The 25,072-nt window shown below is 33.7% G+C and overlaps 2 protein-coding genes across 2 annotated transcripts; one reads left to right on the plus strand and one right to left on the minus strand.

The window, feature by feature from the left end:
• The first annotated feature begins 9,069 nt into the window (after positions 1-9,069).
• On the plus strand, positions 9,070-18,162 carry LOC112506671. Its single transcript, XM_025110897.1, has 9 exons — positions 9,070-9,259; positions 9,644-9,743; positions 11,164-11,600; positions 11,696-11,769; positions 14,322-14,384; positions 14,468-14,569; positions 14,693-14,758; positions 17,472-17,544; positions 17,677-18,162. The coding sequence occupies exons 1-9, from the start codon at positions 9,070-9,072 to the stop codon at positions 18,117-18,119; spliced, it is 1,548 nt and encodes a 515-aa protein (XP_024966665.1). The 3' UTR covers positions 18,120-18,162.
• Positions 18,163-23,493: 5,331 nt separating this feature from the next.
• Positions 23,494-24,144, minus strand: LOC112506676 (VQ motif-containing protein 20). The gene has a single exon (XM_025110909.1). It carries the CDS (start codon positions 24,142-24,144, stop codon positions 23,494-23,496), a length of 651 nt encoding a protein of 216 aa, XP_024966677.1.
• Positions 24,145-25,072: the final 928 nt, after the last annotated feature.

Genomic DNA, 25,072 nt, shown 5'->3' on the forward strand with positions numbered 1-25,072 from the left:
ATTAAGAGGATTTAAGTGATTATGTTATCACTTTTTTTCAGACCAAATTAAGAGTTTTTCAGCTCTTATTTATATAAAAAACAAACGGTCTGAAAATAAAAACGTCTAACCGGTTCAGACTTAAGAGACATTAAGTGGTTTTTTTCAAAAAACAAACAAGCCCTAAGTTATGATTTTGCCGTTGTGGTTTATAAATTTCGATTTTAGTCCCTATGGTTTGCAAACTATTGTTATTTTCGTCCTTGCACTAAATTCCTACCTTTTAAGTATAGGGACCAAAACAGTAAAAACTTTTAAACCACAGGGACCGAAAAACTATAAATACTATATCATAAAGATGAAAATAGCAACGAATCATAAACCATAGGGATAAAAACCGTAATTCTCAACCATAGGGATGAAAATCACAATTTTTAACAAATCACAGGGACGAAAAACATAATTTACTCATTATTATTTTCATTCTTAATATTTAATTTTTTTTATATTTATGGTTTACAGCTCGTTTCTCTTTTAGTTCTTCATACTTAAAAGAAGCAGTTAGCTTCAGGGACAAAAATAGAAATGAAATACAGACAATAGAGATGAAAACTGCAATTTCAAAACCATAAAGATGAAACAATGGACTTTTTTTTTATTTTCCGAAAAATTCAATGTCTATTTTTAAACACAATATATTAAATTTATTATTTTTATTAATTAAGGGGCAGTTTATCAAACACTTACCCGGTAAGTGTTTACCGGTAAAATTTAACACTATTATGTACTTACCAGATAAAATTTAGTCCACCAAAACGACATAATATACAATAATTTACCCGGTAAGCGCTTACCGTGGTAAGAGTCGTCGCACTCACTTACCGGGTAAGATTATTGATTCTTCTCTCGCTCTTACCGGGTAAGATTCTTGGTCCTTACTATATTCATCCGGTGAGGTAATGTTACTTGGTAAGCGCTTACCCGGGTAAGCGTTTAGTAAACGGCCCCTAAATGTCTAAATTGCTTCTAATAAAAACCGGAACTATAATAAAATGTATAAATATTAATAAATAATAACTGATGAAAAAATAAATTTAGATTGGAAATTTGTAAAATGAGAAGTCCGAAAAAAAAAACTAACGAATTTTCTCGTTTTAAATAATTAATTAAGTTTTTGAGGTTAAAAGAATGTAGATAATCAAATTTTAAAATTTCACTAATTTATTATTCAAAAAAAAATGTTAAGCGACTTAATCATTTAAAATAAGAAAACCCAATAATTTACTTATTCAAAAGGAATTTCAGAGACCTAATTATTCAAAATGAGAAAATTTATGGATTTTCAGGGCTTCTCATTTATAAATTTAAACAGTGATATAAATGTAAAAAAAAACCGTTAGGCTTATGTTTATGAGAAAAATCTCCAACGGCTGGTAAAATACTCTTTTAGCAGTCACTTTTCTTTAACTGGTCAGTATAGTCACCAGTAAAATGGCGTTTCTCATCCGTGTTGGTTAATTCAATTGTAAGTAAGACTTGGATTATTGAGGGCTTTTTCACATAAATTGGTGGTTTGAGTCATGTAAGACTACTGAGGATTTTTCTGACTGTTTTCTTCAGAATGAAGAAATCTTTAAATTTGAAAAAAAAAAGATAGAAAATATAACATGCATGTTATAAATGCTTTAATAAAATATTTATAGGGATCGGCTTAATGCACCCTTATATATTGTTAGAATGCACATTTATCCGTTAAGTTTTTTCTCACACTCGTCAATATCAAGACTCATTTTTTATATTTTTGATACATTATTTAATCTGATTCTGATCTAAACAGAAATATATATATATATATATATATATATGTATATATATATATATATAGGGAAATGTTCAAACGAGAACACTTTCATTTTACGAGAACGCGAGAACACTTTTTTACTATAGACAATCACATGTGATACTATTATTATTCTATCACATATGATACACATGTGATACTAAATCAGAGACGCGGACGATTTTCGATGTAATCTTGGTTGAGGGTCAAGTCGCCTTTACACCACTAAGCCCCCTCACAAGTATTATCACATGTGATAAGAGTGTTGTTGATATGATACTATAATCCATCAAGACCATCACATGTGATGCTAAATCATTGACGCAGACAACTTTTGGCGTGACCTAAGTCGTAAAACACGTCGTCCGTACATCACAGGGTCTCCTCACGCGTATTATCACATGTGATAAAGATGTTCTCGCATTCTCGTAAAATAGAGGTGTTCTCGATTGAACCTCCACACACACACACACACACACACACACACATATATATATATATATATATATATATATATATATATATATATATATATGAATTGCAATATTTATATGGGTTTGCTAAAAATTGAATGAAGCATGTATGTTTTAAAGAAGCAATGGTACGATGGGTGGTGACAATAATTAAGATGTTTTGGTACAATAATAACATCCCTCTGCCACAATAATATAATAACAACAAGATGAGGTTATCTCTGTAAATTCTTTTAATGCATTAATAATTATGTTGTTTGGTATATGTTTTTTCATATATTTATTTTAAATTCAAGTTTTTTTTTTATCAGTCTGGATATCCAACCCGCTATGCGAACCGATTAATCCCAGGACAATCACCTGTTTTGCAGGTGATCTAAAGTCACCGCATTTGAATCTACGTGGTCATAAGGGAATTTTTATTTCTCTTTAGATTCGAACCTGATACCTTCAAGTACTTTTGATATTTGGAGCCCAAACGCAAACCAATCAGACACCACCATTCGTTAGAGGTTATGTTGATTTTTTCAGGAGAAAAAGATTCAGTTCAGTTCAGAAGTCTAAAAATTGTTTCTAGACATGATCGACCAATCTACTAAAAAAATTTGATTTGAACAGTTATTCTAGAAAAAAACGAGTGAGTTAGACCAGTCTATTAAGATGAATGGACTGAAATGGGTGATGCAAAAAGAATTTCGAACAGTTTCGTCTGATCAATTTATAACTATTCTAGAAAAATAGGTTGGTCCAACCTGTGTCCGACCCAAACCCGAACGTATGTGGATGTAGTTTCTGTATCTGTGGATTTGGTTGGTTAAATATCAAACATAACGGTCACTAAAAAAACGGGAAATACATGTTTTCCCAATTTTCTCGTCAGTACAGTGAAATTTTTGAGTTCAAATCTTTACGTCAACGTATCATTATTTGTTACGAATAAAATTAATTTTATCTGATTCAAATGTATATAACTGTATATCTTGATTTTGTAATGGTCAAATATGCAAGGAAATAAGTGTCTTTGCACTTAAAAGGACAAGCCTCATTAAGTCTTTCAATTAATACCTCCATGGTTTTGTTTGATCGACTTAAATAGGACTGATTCATGGGTAGGGATGCAAATGGAGGGGATTTGAGCCTCATGTCTTTCTGACATCTGGTATTCGTATTTAACATATGTTTAAAATAACTGATACAGTATAATAAATTACAAATACAGTCTGGTTCAAACGAGAACAATGAGTAAATATTAATAAGAGAACACGAGGACGGACAAATCACATGTGATTTTATACAGCCTTATGTTTAAAATGACATGTGATTACGAGCGACGACCTAGGTTGCGGGGTAAGTCGCTCATGTACCCATGTGTTGACAGTGTTTTGTATGGCATGTGATTTCAGTACAAAATCACATTAAATTTGGTCATTCTTGTTATCTTTTATTTTAACTATGTTCTTATTTGATAATCTTTAAGTACAAATATAGATGATATGTTTTTTGGAAGTACATATGGAAGTACAAATATAAATAATAAGACGAAAACGCCTTATTATTTCATCATGATATTCTTGTTAAGTTGTTTATCTTCATCATAACAGTTTATTATAAACCACAAGGGTGATGTCTGATTGGTTTGAGCTTGACTCCAAATGTCAAAAGTACCAAGAGGTCCCAGGTACAAATCCAAGGAGGAATAAAAATCCCCTTTGTAGCCACGGAGGTTCAAATACGGTGATTCCGGGCTATCTGTAAAGCCGGTGGTCACTCTGGGGTTAGTCGGCTCACATAGCGGGTTGGATATCCATGTTAATAAAAAAAAAAAACAGTTTATTATAATGCATTTGTATAAGATACTGGTTGTTAACCACTTGGGCTGTGAACTTGAGATGCACTGATTAAGCCTCATGTGGATGTAGCGGAAAATCTCATCTACCCTGAGTTCAAATCCATGTTCTGCCAAAGCCTTTGTAGACATGGAGGTTCACCTACAATGCCTCCAGACCATTTGAGGTCGACTGAAGGATTAGTCGATATACGTAAACTGACATGAAAACCCACGATTACAAAACGTTTACAGATCACAATTGATGTCATATACACCAAAATAGAGGATATACAAACCATTCCGTTCATAACTGACCAAGAGTTTTACAATTCTACAGATAAAAAAAATCATGTGAAATAGTACATGATGTACCGGTTCTCAAGGTTATCATAATTTTATGAATTTTTAAACGGACTCCAAAATATTTTAATTAACATTTAATTAAATTAAAAACACGAAATATAACATAAAGTTTGTGGTTGATTAATGGATGGTTGATAGAAGACGTAAGAGGTGATGGTTGTTCCTTGTAGTTGTAGACATGCTCATGAAATCTACATGACATTGGGATTATTTCATTTTTTTAAAATACTTGTAAATAAAATTAAAAAGATCTGAATTACAACTGAATTTGCAAAATACTGGTATTTTAGTTATCTGATTGTTTATTAAATTATGTATCAAGTTAAACATTATATGTTTTAATAAAAAAAAACTGCAAAAAATAGTACCGTCATACCTAGACATGGCCAAAAACCAGTCCCGGGCCGAAATAATAACAATCTAGACCAGTCCCGTCAAAAATAGTAAGGCCCAGTTAAGGGTACTTGTAACTAGAGATGGCCAAATCGGCCCGGCCTGGGACCGCCGGAGGACCGGGACCGGGACCGACAAAGGACCGGCCTGGGACCGGGACCGGTAATGACCGGTTATGGGACCGAAAATCGGAACCGGTTGAGGTTTTTGGTAGTTTCGTGGGACCGGGACCGGCCCGAAAATTCAAAAATAAGTCTCGCGGATACATATAATTCAGAAGAATATTTTATAAATAAATGTATTTTTATAAGAAAACGTAGTTTTAATTATATTAAAACGCATTTTTAAAGTGTATTTGAGTGACCCAATTGTAAATTTTATAATGTATTAAAAATATATATCATTAAAAAAATAAAAATAAAATCTTATTTTTTAATGCAAGGACCGGGACCGGCGGCCCATAACCGGTTATGAAGTACCTTGACCGGTCCTGTCATTTTCGCCCGAGACTGGGACTGGTTATGGCCGGTTATGAGAAGGTTAGGACCGATTGGGACCGGCCCGAGACCGGTTTTTGGCCGTCTCTACTTGTAACCGGTCCCAAACCAGTAATATATTAAAAAAATGTTTTATTATTATTATCATTATTTTTAATTAATTTTTAACAATATTTTAATGTTATTTTAATACATTTTAAAATATGTAATTGAGTCAGTCAAATACACTTAAAAATATGTTTTATTGTAGTTTTATAATTGATTTTCAATCAAATAAACTTAAAAAATATGTTTTATTGTACTTTTATAATTGGTTTTCATTCACTTAAAAAATACGTTTTATCATAAATTTGTAATTCATTTTCAATCAAATACACTTAGAATGTTAGAAATACATTTAAAAATATATTTTTTTTGAAAAAATTGGGCCAATCTCAGGCCGGGCCCATAATTGGTTTCAAACCGGTCTGGGCAGAGGCAAGGCCTTGTTCTTTGACGAAAACCATAACCGGTCAGTCCCGATCCTCCGCTGTCTCAGGATAGGCCATACCCATAACCGGTTCCAAACCAGTCCGACAGGAGCAGGGTCTTGTTTTTTGACGAAAACCATAACCGGTCGGTCCCGGTCCTCCGCTGTCTCGGGGCAAGCTGGGACCATTTGGCCATCTCTAACATACCCACCCTATAAACGGGCTGGTTTGACCACGGCTAAAGGGCCTAAAATTTCTACATTTGACAAGGAAAACTTAAATAAAACTATCAGTTATGTGAAATCATTAAAATTACGTAATTTTATTTCTAACATAAAATAAGACATAAAAGATACCGATATACATAGCGTAAGAAAAAAATGATTTCATAAAATATGGAGTACGGACATTTCCCTTCCATTGATTTATCAACTTTTGAAGCCCGGGTTTTTCAATAACAAAATATTTAACCACCTAATATTTAAATATCAAGATTCGAGACGTATTATATGACGTATGACATACAGTAGAAAAAAATACGGATTTGATCTTTGTGGTTTATACTTTATACCCACAGTGGTCAAATATAGTACCCCTGGTACGTATTTTCGCACCTATCGAGTCATTCCCTTTAACGAAATCAATAAAATTTCGTCAACCCAGTTAAATCTAAGGGCATTTCGGTCTTTTAATCTTTTTTTGTCTTTATCCTATTAAACAATTTTAAATAATTATTAATTAATACTATATAATAGATTAAAAACACACACACACACACATATATATATATATATATACATACATAGGGGCATGTTTTTTTTGTTAACCCAATAATTGGTGTTAACTTTGTGAACCAATCTTGCCATTGATTCTTAAAATTTATGGATGAGATCAATTGTGATATATTTGTATTAAAAATAAATGATATCAAAACAGGTGAACAAGGGTATTTTTGGGAGAGATGTCCAAATCGGTTACACATCGATAATTAATTCATTACATCGGTTACAAATCGGTAATTGCTCATTTCTTTTATAGTTCGTAGAATCATATGAACATTGATGAACACACAAAAACATACGCTCCATGCTTATGATTGAACATAACTGTTGATCTCCATCATACTACAAAGATTAACATAAGGTTCATCAAAATTGAAAACACCGTAACGTTGCATACAATTGCATGTTGTTTACACTTCAAATAGTGCTCGATTGATTACCAAGAAGTATGTTCAAAATGTGTTGTATTATGCCACCTTTTAAGATGTTGATGTGAATGTAACTTCATATTGGTGAACGCACCAAACTGTCTACCCATTGGAAGTAGTGAACATGCATGAAGTAGTCAGCGTCATATTGGCGAACACCCCAAATGTTATTATGTGCAAATGCATCGACGCTGTTAATATATGTGAAACCAAATAAGTGAACATATGCACTTACATTTTTAACGTCTGCCATGTTAGTGCACAATTTCCATGTCGCTAAATATTTATGTTCACACCTAATGAATAGCCATTCCCAAAAAATGTTAAAGATGAACAGACTGAAAGTCATAATAAGGTGTTCATTACGTCTGGAAGAATTAAAAGAATAACACTTCTTAGGGGATGTTTACCAAATACTTATCCGGTAAGTGCTTACTAGTAAAATTCAATACTATTACTTACTTACCGGGTAAGATTTTAGTCAACAAAAACGACATCGTATGCAACAATTTACCCGGTAAGCGCTAACCGTGGTAAGAGTCATCATCCTCACTTACTGGATAAGACTCTTGGTCATTGTCTTGTTCTTTCCGAGTAAGATTCTTGATCGTTACCATATTCATCCGGTAAGTTAATGTGACTTGGTAAACGCTTACCCGGATAAGCATTTGGTAAACGGCCCCTTACGTAATTTACTAAGCATATATGAACACCATTGACGTTTAACATGAATGAAATGAGACACAATCATATAAGATATTTTTCAAGCATGAAAAACAATACTCATAATTAATCGTTTGAAACCGTAACATTTTTGAATAATATACAAAAAGAAAAGCAATAAATATGTCATTAGTATTGAAACTCATGATCGTTCAAGAACATCATTTGCATATGTTGTATATACGACAAAAAAATCAATAAAAAATTATTTCAACAGTTACAAAAAATACATTAAAAAACATGAAACTTACGAAACGAATAACGTTGAATTGTTTGTTGGGATTCCGTTGTGTCTCCATTGGTAACATGTTTGGAGTGAACACTATCAACATTTAAGGAGGATTTGATTGACAGTTTCATTTGTGAAGGACATCCATCATAATATGTTAAAACATACATACAAATTTGAAAATAGCCAAATTTTAGGAACAATATAACTCCCATATTTTGTAAACATATTCTTACTAATTTATCCCGACTTATTAAATATGTAATAAACTATTAACCATGAACCAATATGGATTCCTATTGGACCATTTTGATTTGTATAATTAACACAAAAGGTAAGGTTAAGAAAAGATGACACCCCTTGTATATATTGTACATATATACACAAACACTCATACACATGATACTACACAATGACACCACCACCGTCTAGGGATGGCAAAAAAAAAAAAACCTAAACCGACGGTAAAAACCGAAAACCAAAACTTTCGGGCCGGGTTCGGGGACATTTTATCGGGGACGGGACGGGGATCGGGGACGAATTCGGGGATTTTAACGGGGACATGGGTGGGGAAGGTGATCACCGGCCCGGCCCGGCCCGATATGTATATATATATATATATATTTTAATTTATATACATATATATATATATATATATATATAATATCTTTAAAAAAAGTAACATTAAAATTTTTAAAAAAATTATCCACTTTACCTCAACAACCCAAATAAAGCTCAGGAAAAGTCTAGTTTATTTGTCAAAAACCATGATTTTAGTTGTATGACGTTCGAATTTTTGTTTAGTTTTATATTGTAATCTAATACATTGTTTGTAATTGGTTCAATTATGTTTGAGACATTTAAACTTAGATCTTTAAAAAAATTGTAATTTACTTTTAATTGTGAAAATTAACATATTGTAATTTTTTTATATCGGTTTCGGTTATAACCAACGATGAAAAAAAGAATTTTTACCAAAAACGGGTTCCCCAACGGGGATCGGGGAAACCGCGGGGACCCGATGGAAATCCCCGATAAGATATCCGACGGGGATTGGGACGGTTATGGGGACGGTTTTAGTTATCGGTTTCGCGGACGGGGATACCAATACCCGGCCCGAACCCGGCACGTTGCCATTCCTACCACCGTCTGCAACTTTTTCCGCCAACCACACCACCACCTGCAGGCTGCAGCTTTCTCCGGCTACCCCACCACCACCACCTGCAACTTCCTCCATCCACCCAACCCTTGCATGTGTTTTTTAAGTATATAATATTCATATACAATAAATAAAATAAATAAACTTACACACTCTCCTCATATTTGGTGAGGTTTGAACCCATAACATCCTACGATGTCAAAGACTCACATACCGCTAGGCCAAAGGCCATTTGGAACCCCTAGTCCCCTACCTGATGCTTCCTCCAGCCACCCTATCCCCTACCTACGACTTTCTCCGGCCACGCACAACCACCTGCAACTTCCTCCAGCCACCTCATCCCCGTATACGACTTACTTCGAGGAGAACCACGATCCATCCAAAGATGAGACCCACCACACCACCTTTTTTAAATACAAAATCGTGGAGCATCTTGGATCTGGTTCTCTTTCCGTGGTTTGTTGTTAATCGTCTTCAAGATAGAAAACCAGCAAACCGACGACCACCAAATCAGAGATTTGGTTCTCTAATTGTGGGCCTCGTCGAAATGGGTTCTCTTTCCTTAGTTTCAACGGACCTGTTCATCAAGACGATGAAGCGAGAATTTGGTTGGAGTTTCGTCAGAGTATAGCCTGAATGGATAATCGGAGTTCAAATAGCTTTTTCCGATATGCAGAAAGTTGTATAAGTTATACGAATCCTTTACTTTTGGATTTCGAATCAATTTTGTTAAATAAGGGGCCGTTTACTAAAACGTTTACTTGGTAAGTACTTACCGGATAAACTTCTTTAGCAGATGAACATGACAAGAACCAATAATCTTATAGAGTAAGAGCAATGAGAATGATAGAGAGTCTTACCCGGTAAGTGAAGATTACAACGCTTACCCGATAAATTATTGCATTCAATACGTTTTGATGTATTAAAACCTTACGCATCAAAATAAATTATAGTGTTGACTCCTATAGATAAGCACTTACCGTGTAAACATTTGGGTAAATAGCCCATAAGAGATATTTTCGTTTTTTTATTGATTTTTTGTCTTGTATCTAATCAAAAACCACATAGACCAAATTAAAAAAAAATCAATTTTGATTATGTAAAAGACAAAAAAATCAATGACGAAAATACCCATCATTTAATGGAAATTTTTTAGATGACAACGAGAAAAATGGACCAAATATGAACGTTTTTTACAAACCACGATGATTATTTTGTAATTTCGAAACCGAATGAATCAAAAATGTTATTTTCAACAAACCACATGGACCAAATTTATAGTTTACTTAAAAATAATGTTTTAAAAGTAAACTTGTTAAAATACAAATAAAATCAAATGATTTCCTTTTAAATTTTCTTGAAATATGATAATTATTTTAGGGATTGTTTCTTTACCTCTTAATAGTTCAATTAAAAAGCAGCTTCGGAATCATTAAGATGTGAATCTTGTTTGGCGAAAAAAAGTCTGCCTCTTAATGATTTCAAAACCTTCTAAATGGTTTTGTATCATGAACCTCCCTTAACTATTATGCGCCCTAATTTCATTGTAAATAATTAACAAAAAAATTATATTTCATTTTTCACTATATCATGAGAGCCTCTTAATCATTCTGATAACTTAAAGAGCTGTTTGGCAGTTGCTGAATGGTTTGGTACAGAATGATTAAGTGATCAAAATAATTAAAAGGCTGTCATGATATAGTGCAAAATAAAATATAAATATTTGGTAATTGTTTATAACAAATCTAGGGCGCTGAATGATTAAGGGAGACCCATGATACAAAATCTTTCAGAAGATTTTAGAACCATTAAGCGTCAATTTTTTTTTTTACCAAACAAGATTTGTCTCTTAACAATTCGTTGCAAGACATTCGAGCCGAACGGTCCGCGGTCCACCCAATATCGAATTGAACCGGGTCTTTGGATGCTTTTCATATTTTTCCCGCCTTTTTATATAAGTCGTCGGCCGTACGTTCTCCGGTTAATTATACCGTCGAAGTTCAACAAAAATGGAGCTTTCATGGGAGGAAGCTCTTGATGTAGACGACTCCGATCTCCGATCACTCACCCTTCTCCGCCCTTGCAAGCAGCAGCGCCGCCGTGATGAAACCAATCCTCCTACCACCACCGACCTTCCTCTTTCTCAAACCCTAGATTTCTCACATTCGCCATCTCAAACCGACAACTCTCTTCCGCGAAACTTCAATAGCGTGTGCCAGTATGAAGCACCACCTCCCTCTCGTGTAATTCCAGGCCCTGCTGGCATTGTTCAGGCTGCTAAGCTTCTTAAAACACGCGATAACGGGAGGTTTTTAGGCCAGGAGGAGCCCATGGCCACCCAGGGGTATATAAGGAGAGTGGTTGAAGATCCTGAAGAGGATGCTGATTTTAAGTGCAGTCCTTGGCTTTCTGCCATGGAATTTTTCGGTGGTGATGGTAATAACATCAATTGCTTGTATTTTTGTATTGACACAATTTCCAAATTCAGAAAATTTGATGCTTGTTGGTGCGTGTATGTTCTTTGAGCGAAGGTATGTTCAATTCTGTTCCGAGTGCACATCTGGGCGATATAAAGAGGTATCTGAAAAATGGAAAACTTGATCAGGTATCATGCTGAGTGTATTACTTTATTTACTTGAAAACAATTAGGTTTTGATAGTTACTTATGTGAAATTGACAGGGGGTCTAATGAACTAGGCCTACTGTTGAACCTATATATTCTTGATTGTATGTAGTGAAGCAAAATATTCCCAATTTCAGGCAGTTGACAGATTGATTGATGTTCTTCTGTAACCTGTTGCAATTTAGATTATATTAATTTTAGTACATTTGGTTTTCAACTTTATATTCAAATCCATTGACTGTTGCAAGATTATTGCTGCAAAATCTTCTAATTCTTTGGATTTAAGCTAACATCTGAACTGTTTCGATGAGAAAATTGTGCGAATGGAAATGCAAAGATGCATAAAAATCACTAAGAAATACATGAGGCATGGTTAAATGGATCCAAAGGCATCTTTTATAACATGATTGCTTTAACGTGTTCCTGTAAAACCAACTTGTTTTTGCTAGTAAAGTAATCTGACGTCCTTAAGACAATATATTAACAACTTGGATGGAAAAGATACTTGGGTTATCTTCAGGGTCGTTCCAATCTTTTTGAAGGATATGCTACACTTGTACTAAAAGAAAATACAAAAGTACACACCATATATTATATATGCAGTTTTATAAATTAAACGACAAAAATATTATAAAATGACAAACTAACATATAAAATTCACCTAAATAGAATCATTCTGCTACATTGTTCGAAACAAACTTTTCAATTAGTTCTTCACAATCAACTTTCTCAATAACTTGTTAAATTGAAAGATTAGCATATAGGAGTTTACCAATTGTTGTTTACCTCAAGTTCCCAAGAAACCCTAGCTTGATTCTAGGGCCAAATTCTCCCTCAACTCTAGACTCTTTTGCTTGTTATCAAAGGGTTGTAGTGCCATGAACAATGATGATCATGATGAACGAAGTCAACACAAATGCAGGTGAGTTTGATTGTCAAACAAGAAAGAGAGAAATAGAGAGCAAGAAAGAGGAAGGTCATTAAGCAGGTCTGCTTGATGCTTCAATCATAAAATTAATCATTGGGAAACCAAAGATTTAAGAGAATAACCGACTAGGAGAGTTCAATATTCAAATTAGAGACATAAGGAGAAGGGATTGCAGATTTGCAGCTGTAATTAGGAATCGACAATTCAGAAAATCTGGTAGAAGAGGGAAAGGATTGGGGCACTGGGCTAAATTTCTAAAACATTATAATTGTCCAAATGGGCTAAAATAAAATGGAGAAGGACAGAAGGATTGAACTAAAATAAAAATTTGTTCAAGGCCATGTTATTAAAAGCTTGTGCTAAGAATGGGTTTCCCAATTTCCAGGAATTTAGTCGCTTCAACAGCCTTCGATGGTTATACGGGGGAGCTCGTATGAGAGTTGGTTTGACTGCCCTAACTATGGTGGAATATTTCCCAATTGCATGTGATGCCATAATTTTCGATTTTGAAATCAAATTATATATATCGTTGGGCCCCCAAAAAGTTTGGGATCCTGTTTGGAATCTCACATTGATACACCCTTTGGCACGGCCCTGGTTATCTTGGGTGAGGCACCTTACATGATACTAAAAGAGCTTTCTCTTTGATTATGTGTGATAATCAACCTTAGATGAGATGCCCTAAGTTTTCTTATGTACAATGCTCAAGAAGGTGGGGAAACATAGAATCCCTAGTTCCTTTTCTTGTTTCAGTCATGTATCACAACTACTAAAGAATATTTGGGTATCTAGTATCAACCATCATGTACATGGATTCATCTCAACATAAATTTCAAGTAGTTCCATCTCTTCTCTAGGCAAAGCTAGCAGTTAAACTTATATAAATTAATTAAATCCAAACATTTGACCTGATCAATATTTCTAGCCCTCTTTTTTATTGCATCACTAGTTTGTCACCAACTAGGAAACTCTGAAAACTTGAATGTTCTTGTCCCACCTAACTAGTTTATATGTGGTTGCATGGAGAAATAATTAAATGAGAAAGATAACTGAAGCAGAGTATTGCATGTTTGAGCTCTAAAACAATTAAATGTTCATATGCCCTATATCGACAAATTCCTAGACCCTAGTGTTGTGATGAATATCTGCTGTAGTAAACAATATTGTGTCACCGTAATCATAGTTGATGTGAGACTAATGTAGCATATGGCACATTAGTAACTTGCAACATTCTTAAGATCAGCAAAAGAAGATTTATTATTTAGTACGTCATGGATTTAGGAAATTAGAGAATTATATGAAGGGAGACTTTAGAGGTAGCCAAAGCTGCATTTTTTTTGAACATGAATCTCAGCATCAAGCAGACCTTATAAATTTAGACTACAAGAGGTCTTTGTCATAAACTCATACAAGTAAAGAGTTCTCTTCATTGATAGAAAGTAAACAGATGAATGGGATCAAACTGATAAAACTGAAAATGCTTGGTGGTAAACAGTCATTAAAATTGATGATGAAGAGAATTATTGCTCAGAGACTTGAATAAAATGTAGTGTAATGTGGTTTGTGTAATTTTGTCTGATTATAGATTATGTTTGGTATGTAATAGGTTGTTGCAGTTGTCAAGTCTTGTGCTCCAAATGCACTAGGTGATCTGATGGTAGTGCTGAAAGTAAGTATCTCAATATGCTACATAGTGATTATCAGCAGATCATGTTAATATCTAATTACTTATTAGTTTGGTTTAAGCTTTAGGATCCTACAGGTACAGTTTCTGGTACTATTCATCACAAAGTCCTTACCGAGGGTGAGTTTGGAAAGGGTAGTTTTGTAGGATCTGTTCTGGTACTCCACAAGGTACGATATTTATATTCAACTATAACTTGATATTTGTACAATAAATTCTAGTCCCCACTGAGTTGGCATTGGCAGCCAATTTGTTGAATTATTTTAAATTTACACCAGTTTTCTGTTATTTAGGTTTCCGTGTTTTCCCCTTCACGATCAGCAAATTATCTTAACATTACAAAGAGGAATTTGGTAAAGGTATGCATTTTCTTTGTGGCAATTTAAATTGTGTGCCTTCATTCATCCATGGTGGTAAATTTACTGTAGTGACAACATGAATGTATGATATGATTTTCTTTTGTCTTCAGTTCCTGTTTGAATGTCAGGTTATTGACTATCCTGATTACTTTATGCTTTAGTTCCTGATATGATTGTCTCTGTAGCATAAGGATTACTTGCTGTATGATTAGGATGTTTATAAATTAGAAGAATCTTATGTAACTTCAGCTGATCTTCTGCTGCTTATCATTCTGCACATACATCATCTCTTCATATAACCTATAATAGAATAGGCAAGGAATTGAGGTTAGAAAAGCCTTGGTTTGAGAAAACACCAAGTTGTGAGGAAGGCTTTGGAACAGGATCAATTAAATTGCAGGAAGTTAAACAAAACATAATTTGGATGCGGTTAAAGAACCCTGAATATGTCTAGTAGATTAGATGGCCCACGACGCCAAACTGATAAACATATTTAATTTTTTGACACTCTTGTTCATGAATAGATGTTACTTGAAGGCTTATCCTCTTGATCCTCTGACTCCATTTGAAATTTGGATAAATTTAGAAAACTGCTCCAAATGCAATTCTTTTTCAGAAAATGTTGTTATGTAGAAAAGTTTTTGAAATAGAGTGGCAACAAAGCGTGGTCTCAATGTTATTCCTGGACCGCATCTGGGAGATACGTGTCAAGGCATGTTTATGTCCTTATGGTTAAAATGACCATGAAGATTTTGCCAATTCTGCACTTTGGATGAAATCATTTTGCCAATGAATCCTCAACCAATCGATCGTTCATCCTTTGAACAACCAAATGACTCGGATTTAGGGCACTTTGCTTTTAAGGGTGTTAAGCATACCAAAAGGACAAGCCGCTAGAACCTCACAAAATTCACATCCATTCGCATGACCAAATCTAGGGACTTCATGAATCTGTTCTTATGATTGCATTCACTGTAAAGGTTTTCCAATCCTACACCTGCTGTTCAAAATCAGTTCGCCAGTGGACCCTCTTTGCCAACCATTCGTTTATCCACATATTTTTTAATTCATTAGGAGCTGTCTCTCTTGGGATATCAAATGTATTAGTCATTCTTAGAAGGGTACTAATGGTATGCTCTGTTGGGTTGGGTTGTTCAAATGCCTTCAACCCGATCAACCCAACCCATGAACAGCCCCAAGTCGAAGCAGCCTCCTCAGGACTTGGAGGATCTAGAATCCCTACAACAACAATGAAGGTGTAGTTGCATGTCCAGCGATGCCTTATCCAAATCAGATCACTATCTCATGAGACCATAAGGTTTGTAATACTCATGATCCTGTGCCCCTATGGTCATCTACTGCACCTGCTGCTTGGCCGTGAGACCATAGAGTCGTTTGACTCTGGCTTCTCTGTTTGCATGCTACTATTATCTTTTATCACTGATTATGTTCCCCCATGTTAATCTGTTCTGCTTCCCGAGTCACTAGTACCCTTTCTTCAACAACTTGATCTGTAAGGTTCTACTCAGTTTCTTTGCTTTGTTGATTGATACTTGCTCATCCAACTTGTACATTGGTAGGGTATATTTGTTGCTTTACTAGTTTTTTGTTGTTCCTTTTTCTTTTGAGAAATAACGAATCATAGGTGATAATTATGATAAACCTGAGGATGAGAAGGGTGTTTGGTAGTTAATATGAACTTTTCCACACTTTTCAAAATCCTAAGCAATTGAATGATTCTAATTGGGCTCGATGTAGCATGTTTTTTTGCCAAAACTAGATTTGAGAGTGTTAAGAAAGAAACTTATCTGACCAAATAATGCCTGACTCAATTACTAGTGAATGGAAAACTTTATGATAATGCAATTTGTATGGTTTTGTGGAAAGCTGTTGAAACAGATACCAATCTATTTGCATTGAATTCACAGACAAGAAAGAAACTATGAAAACATCTACAACTTTCTTTCTCTGTTAAGCCCTCGGTGTCACATGCATTATTCAGTTGCGAATAGAGAGATTCTAACGTGGTAACATACTTCACCAAGCTTAAGAGGCTCTACGATATGTTGAATGACTTTTCAAGTTTGAAAACATTGGCTAACTTGCTTCGAAATTTTAACTTCTTTATATTGCCACACATTTCGGTCCAGGTTCTACAAAAAGAAAATAAAGTGTGAAAATTTGTGCAACAAAACTAATATATCGAGTGAAACCAAACAATTTGATCATTGGTCGATGATGTTGCTAAGATTTGATGCACGTGAACCTTCCAGCTATTTATAAAACCAATATTAACATGGATAAGGCCATGAGGTTGATATTAAGTATTGATTTGAGTTAAATCAATATAGGGAAGTCATGTAGATCTTCATCTTCTTGTTCACATTCAGCAAGTGTTTGGCCCCAAAGACGGAAGGCACTTGCTGGTCATTGCTAGGTATGCAAACCCTAAACATCTGGTAACAGAAACCAAAACCAAAACCAAAACCAAGACCAAGACCAAGACCAGACCAGACCAGACCAGACCAGAGGGTCCTATATATCCCATCGAGAGGTGCGGTTTAGGGGGTGTGATGTCTACCAGTTTTTTCAGTAACCTGAACCAGTTTCTATAAACAAGCAAAGTTTTGAAATCAAATCCTACTAACAAAATTGTGGACTTTACTGCTTACTCAACCCTTACTGTGATGACTCATTTTATTTGAATTTACAGGTTTTCTACAAGGATGGTGGACCTTCACAAACATCCCATGGATGTAGAACCATAGATGCTGCTCCTAGTTCTGGTGGGTTTATAATATTCTTTCCTGAAACATGTTTACAATTTGAGATGGTATTTTGCAGCGTTTTCCTTATGTCATTTTATTAGAATTTTTCTAGAATATTGAATGACAACTTTACGCACCCTTCGTTACAAGATTCTGTGCGGAGGACGACGATGTTGCATGGTGCATTTTCTCAAGAACCACGAGCAGAAGGAATCGCGAATGGAACCAAAACTAATGCTAAAAGTAAACCGAGTTTGCATATTGGTGATGATCAAGAAAACACAAATCCGATTGTGTCAACTGGGCACCATATGATTGCAACAGATAACGAAATCTTGAAAGAAACAGATGTTATCGGAAGTGGTGAAAACGAGCATAGGGCCTTTGACAATTGTAAACAACCAACCGAAGGTGGTGGTCATAAATGTGGTTCTAACTTTGTTAATGATGGAAACAAAAATGGAGTCAAGGGAAGAGATGCAGTTCGGGTTCATGTAGAACCAGCAAAAGCAAATGGTTCACTACCCGTTTGGACAGATGAGCAGTTAAACGAACTCTTTGACGTTGATTTTCAGGATGATATGTCGTTTTGACGGTTTGATGGTAGTTCAGTAACGACACTAGTGTTCATATATAGATTTTACACGCAACCGAGTTGCCTTAATGCCGTAATAGAAAGGTTATAATGTCGAAATGGTGCATAATTGTTGTTGGTATGGTAGTTTTTGTTTTGTCACGGTTTACATCATGAAGTGTAAATCTGAAATGTCTATCAACTTTAAACATTGGTTGGCATATGTTGAAAGCCAACCCAAGAGAAATGAAAAGTATAAAATAAAATATTAAAATCAAGATATATCTCGCTCCATTGTACGGGTACCTTTATAGTATTTTACAAAGACACGTCAGATTTCATCAATCTCACTTCATTATAGGCAAATGAGTCTTTTAACGAATGAAAAGTTTTTTTTAAACCATAACATGAAGGATATGAAAATTGGTTTTGTATCAATTATTAGTATTTCTTAAAATCGATTTATTCCGATGATAAAAAAATACATGGAAGCTATTTTCGTTATCTTTTTCATATATTTACAGGGCTTATAAAACGTCAGGAAAAAATCCTGAACTTTCACTTTTGACCCTTCATTTTTAGTACTTCTTTCAATTTTGATCCAACTTCTATTTTTCGTTTTTTAATTTTTAATTTACTCTGATGCAACATTATAAGTAAAATATTTTTATGCCAACCACTACAACAGAATTGAGTTTGTAGAACACTCTTAATTTTTAATCCTCTTTATAGAACTTAATTTATAGGATCAAAAAAATAAAATGTCCTATCTAAAGGCATTGTAATAAATTTATATGACGTTTTTTGATGTCGTAATAAGTTTTTTAAAACACTTTTAATATAAAATATCCCATTAACAACTTTATAGAACACTATTTGAAAAAATGTTCTATAAAAATAAGTGTCTTAAAAAACTGAGTTTATAGGACATTTTCTCAAAAGTGCCCTATAAAGTTGCTAATGCAACACTTTGTATTAAAAATGTCCTAGAAAACTTGTTAAGACGCCCAAAAGCGTCATATAAACTTATTACATCCCCTTAAGATAGAACGCTTTATATTTTGGTCATATAAATTAAGTGCTATAAAGTGGTCTATTGGGACGCTTAGAGATTGATGGTGCCCTATAAACTCAATTTTGTTGTAGTTAACACTCCCACTAATACGCGTTCCTATGCTGTTTGGTGTTACAACTAATTTTACTACTAAAAAAAATGGTCGATGTGGTTTGTCATAAATAACAATTTTCGTCCCTGTAATTTCGAAATCATAAGATGGTCATCAAGGTTTGTAAAAGTGTTCGCATTTAGAGTCCTTCCCTCTAACGGCTGTCTAAAAATTTCCGTTAAATGAGAGGCATTCTCATTTTTTAATCGATATTTTTGTCTTTTTGTACAATCCAAATCGATTTTATGATTTTGGTCATTGTGATCTTTAATTGAGCAAAAGAGAATAAATAGATATAAAGACAAAAATACCCCATCATTTAATGGAATTTTCGATGCCACTCGAAGAAAGTGTTATATTTGACAATCATGATTACAATCTTGTAGTTTTGAAATACGAGGGACGAAAAGTGTTATATTTGACAAACCACATGGACCAAGTTTGTAGTTTACTCTACATCTTATAACCGAACAAATGAATATAAACGAACATGTAAAAACTAATGAACACTTACAGGCATAATTGAATGACGTACCTAGACCTTTGTGCATGTTTGTTTGTTTAAATAAATGAACCAAAAAAACTTGTTCCTGTTCATTCAGTTATGAAATAAAAGATGTAATTCTTACTGAACGGTTCACCAAATGTTGGGTTCGTTCACAACTCCAGATCTATGTATGAGATTGGCAGTTGGTTTCCTAAATCTTTCTAATCTGAAACTTAGTATGTTGCGAACATTCAAATAACAAATATAACTTGTCCCAAGTTTAGTGATTAGAGAATACTAGAAGGGTACTCGCGTAATACAGTGAGATATATCTTGATTTTAATGTTTTGTTTTATTATCTGTCTCCATCGATATTATAATATGGTTTTATGTGGTTTTGAGAAAACGATAATGTTTTTATTTTTTAAATAAAATATACATTTTAAGATATCATAAAAATTTGAAAAAAATATATTGAAATTAATATCAAATTAACTATTTAAAAGTTCTCGTTTTTTTGTGTAATTTCTTTTTATTATAATTTAATTTAAGGTTAATAACGAARTAATTTATTTTTKATTGTTAAATATATTTTATAAAGATAATAATTAAGTATTHTGTTADAAMTCAATAATTATCCTTGTTATATTTTAAATTTTTTATATTTAAAATAAAATGTTTATTCTTTATTTGATAATGTTTATCTGCAGTTAGTTACAAAAATTCAAATATAAAGTTTTAATAAGTTGTACTTACGTATAATTCACTTGTAATTTTGAATTTTAAGTAATGTGTATCAATAAACAGTACTTCATGTATAAAATATGATTTTTAAGAGTTTTTTTATCTATATCGATATAATATGGTTTCATTTGATTTTCAGAAAACGATAATGTTTTTATTTTTGAATAAAATATAAATTATAAATATCATAAAATTTTAAAAAAATATATAATATTAGTATCAAATTAACTATTTTAATTCAATTTCTATATTATAATTTAATTTTACGTAACAAAATAATCTAATTTAGGTTTAATAATTTAATTTTTTTATAAAGATAATAATCAAGTATTCTGTCAGAACTCAATTTTTATCCTAATTCTATTTTAGATATTTTATATTTAAAAATGAGATGTTTATCCTGCATTTGATTATGTTTATCTGTAGTTAGTTACACTAATTAAAACATGAAGCTTTAATAAGTTGTACTTATGCACAATTTACTTGTAATCTTGAATTTTAAGTAATATGCGTTAATAAATAATACTTTGTGCATAAAAATGATTTTTAAGAGTTTTTGTCAAATGCTTTATAATATAGTGTGTGCTTTATATATATAGACTTAGGATCATGTGAGACCAAAGGTTTTTCGTGAGACCCGTAAGACCAATTCTCAACCCTTGGATTAGATCTACAATATGAACATTCATAATCACAAAATTGCCACGAGACTTCTCAATAATCACAAAATTGCCATCATGCAACTTTAGACTATTAGATCATTAGCTTATAAAGTTGATCAATGAACATAAATTGGTCTTATAGGTCTCACGGAAAACTTTTGGTCTCACGTGAACCCAACCTTACACACATACACACACACACACACACACACACATATATATATATATATATATATATATATATATATATATATATATATAGTTGAAGATGAATCATTTCAATGTAAGACATTTGTAGGCCAAAAGAACAATTTAACCATCCAACATGTATAGAGATTGATAATATGCCAACATTGCTTTTAATGACCAATTAGAGTATGCATTTCATTTTGTGAATGATGAACTATGTGACAATGAAGTGAAGAATTCAACCAATCCAATGGTTCCAAATTGTTCGGTGCAATGCAAGGGGAAATGAAATCGCTTTTAAAAAATAAAACATGGAATTTGGTTCGTTTGTGGAACGGAAGTCAAGCTATTGGATGCAAATGGATTTTCAAGGTGAACAGAGTTCGAGCACCAACCCTTAAGACTGTAATTTGATTGCAAATTAAAGGCTTCTCACATTAGAAAAGGTATCGAGTATGATGATATTTCACATATGTTGTAAGGCATACACCTATTAGAGTTTCTACTTTCCATTGTTGCTACAAGACATGGAATTAGGACAATTAGATACAAAGACACATTCTTCTGTGAAGATTTGGAGGAAACTGTATCATGAACAACCAGAAGTTTTCATAGCCGATGGAAATCTGATTGGCTTGCAAGTTGAAGATATAAGCTGAATAAATGTACTTTTAGAAGATTTATTCAGCTAATATTCTTCTAAAAGTACATTTATTCAGCTAATAGAAGAAATCACTATATGACTCAAACAATCACCAAATCAATGGTACAAAAGGTTCGATGTTGAATATTGGATCTAATGGTAGTGTAAATGATCATTGTGTTTATTATTGCTATACACTAAACATGGATATAGTTCCTCTTGTATGTTGATCTCCTATAACGATCTTTCATAAATTAACAAGCTAAAACAACGTTTGAAGTCTGAGATTGAAACGAAAGACTTGGAAAAGACAATTAGACATCGTTCAAGACTTGATGTCTAGAGTTCTGAGGCTCACTAAAAAAGAACACATTAATAAGGTGTTGAGTTGGTTCAACTTACATGTGAAACTCTCAAAAGAAGCTATTGTCTGAAGAACGGAAAGACACCTCTGAGATGGCTAAGGATCCATACACGAGCGCAATTAGAGGATCCATATACTTGCTTGACTCATTTTGTTGGCATGATGAGTCGATATATGCCTAATCCTTGTAAACCACTTGGAATGTAGTTAAAGTGGTTTAAGATATCTGAAGGGTACATCGAATTGTGGCTCCTTGTTTGGCAACAACGATGGTGGCTCTAACTTGTTGGCTTGTATGCATGTTGAATTGTGGATTATACGAGAGACCTAATAGGGTACAAATCCTAGTTACTCCCACATAACTTTGTAGATCTATCTAGCACTCCATGGATTTGGATCTTAAGAACCCTTTTTGAAGACTCTAGCTAAAACAAAACTAGAACCAAGAATATTACGCATTAACTGTCTGTTGTCAGGTTGGACAGTAAGGGTCGGAGAAGGGCAATCATATAACCTTGTTTATTGACACATTATTGATCATGGAACAACAAGTATACGAGAGTTATAGCCAAGACTTGTCCAATTCGTTTAAAATACTTTCTTATAACAAACCTAAAGGTCATCGGTTCGTATTCTAGACCTTTGAATTGTTCATGAGGATGTCAATTGATATGGTTTCAAACAAGCATGGTGCTCAAAAGTTCATAATTCTATTCAACTTTAGGGTTGCTTAATGAGAATACGAACAAACGACATGATGCAGGCTAAATGTTGAAGTTCGATATGAACTATTTCGTGATTGTACAAATCTAATCAAATTAAGCCTTCTGAGACCATGATTGTAAGCTTCAAATCATTTGAAATACTTCAAGAATTCAAGTCGTACGTAGTGCGTATATATTATCACCACATGCATGCATGCATGCATGCAGATCCATTTGATATATTACGTAATGAACACGAAAATGAATTCTCTTGGGAATTTCAGAGTGTAAATGAATCAGAATTAGAAGAAAACAAACAAGAGCTGAACCCTTTATTCCCATTGGAAATAATCAAATGAACGAACATTAAGATATGGAGGTATTATTTAGAATCTAGAATTAAATCAAAACTGAAAATTTGAGATCTTGTAAGATCAAATATCTGGGTATTCTTTGAGGACACGTAATGTTGAAGATGAAGAAGATAACGAATTTCGATTCATAAACAGCGAATCTGGATTGTAAAACGGAAGCTGATGACTCGGTGTGCACAAAAACTCCGTTGGGTTTGCCGGAAAAACTGGTGTCGGATTAAAATAAGGATCAAAAACCGCCGACCTGTATGGCGGTGGCGCAACCGCAACCCCAACACCACCGTCAACAAAACAAGAATTTACCTGAGGGATATCATTCACACTGCTACCATGCTCCTCCGTAACGACGGAGGTGGACTCATTATCCTCCGTATTCCCTTGACCACCTCTTCCAAGGTGGTGGTGCCGCCGATCTTGGGTGGGTTGTGTCTCCTCCGGCGGTGGTGTGTATCCGGTGAGTTTCTGGACCAACGCCATGAAATCTCGTGGGTGTGTATGGATGACCTTTGGTGAATGTGTGTAGATGATGACAGGTCGTCTGGGTGGTTGTTTATCGGAGATCGTTGTTGTGGTGGTGGATGAAGCGGCGGTGGTGGAAGGCGGCATACGGGAGATGAAATTGGTGTCTTTATTGATCTTGAGTGGTGGTGTTTGATCGTAACCGACGTCATGTTGTTCCTGTTTTGCATGGAATTGTGTTGCAGGTCCCATGGATGACTTCTGGAGATCGAAGATGACAAAAAAATGGAAGCTTTGAAATCTGAAGAAGATGAAGATATGGATGGAGAAGGGTGGAGCGAGTGTTAGTTCGGATTTTTCCTTTTTGTGAGGTAGGGTTGTTAAAGGGAACCAATGAATTGAAAGGTATTTAAATAGGATTAATTATTATTATTATTATTATTATTATTATTATTATTATTTAATTTATGATATCTTAAAATAATTTCTTTTACAAATATATCAAGTTATTAAAATTTGAATATACAAAATTTAGATCAACACGAATTTGTTTTTATGAAACCCGTAAGACTATAAAAATAATACTGAATATTTATGATAAAACAATGTGAAGGATAAAAAAAAACTAAAGTATGTGTTACACTGGGGCAAGTAATTAGGAAATATGTAAACGATATCTATTAGATGTGCTACAATAAATTGGTTTTTGGTTATATGATAATAAATTGGTTTTTGGTTATATTTAATAGATATAATTAATAATTTAATTAATTAATATTGAATAAAGCATAATAAGACCCACTAAAAATGAATAAGGCCCATTAAGTCTCACAAAAAATGAATAAGGTTTATTAAGGTCCAATAAAATGGATTGGAACCCAATAAAATTGAATAAAGCCCAATAAGATTCATCAAGCCTAGTAAAACTAAATAAAGCTAATAAAATGGATTAAGACCCAATAAAAATGAATAAAACCCAATAAAATTGAATAAAACCCAGTAAATGGATTGAGACTCAATGGTGGGAAATATATAATCTTAAATGAACATGACTTGTAGACTATCCATGGATATGTCTTTGTTCAACTGTGTAAAAGTTCAACCTTTCCAGTCCACCTTTGATGAAAAAATTCGACAAACTGAACCGAATATTAATGATGTTGAACTTGATAGAATACGG

The sequence above is a fragment of the Cynara cardunculus genome (genome assembly GCF_001531365.2).
Source record: "Cynara cardunculus var. scolymus isolate 2C chromosome LG 1, CcrdV1, whole genome shotgun sequence".
Lineage (NCBI taxonomy): Eukaryota > Viridiplantae > Streptophyta > Magnoliopsida > Asterales > Asteraceae > Cynara > Cynara cardunculus.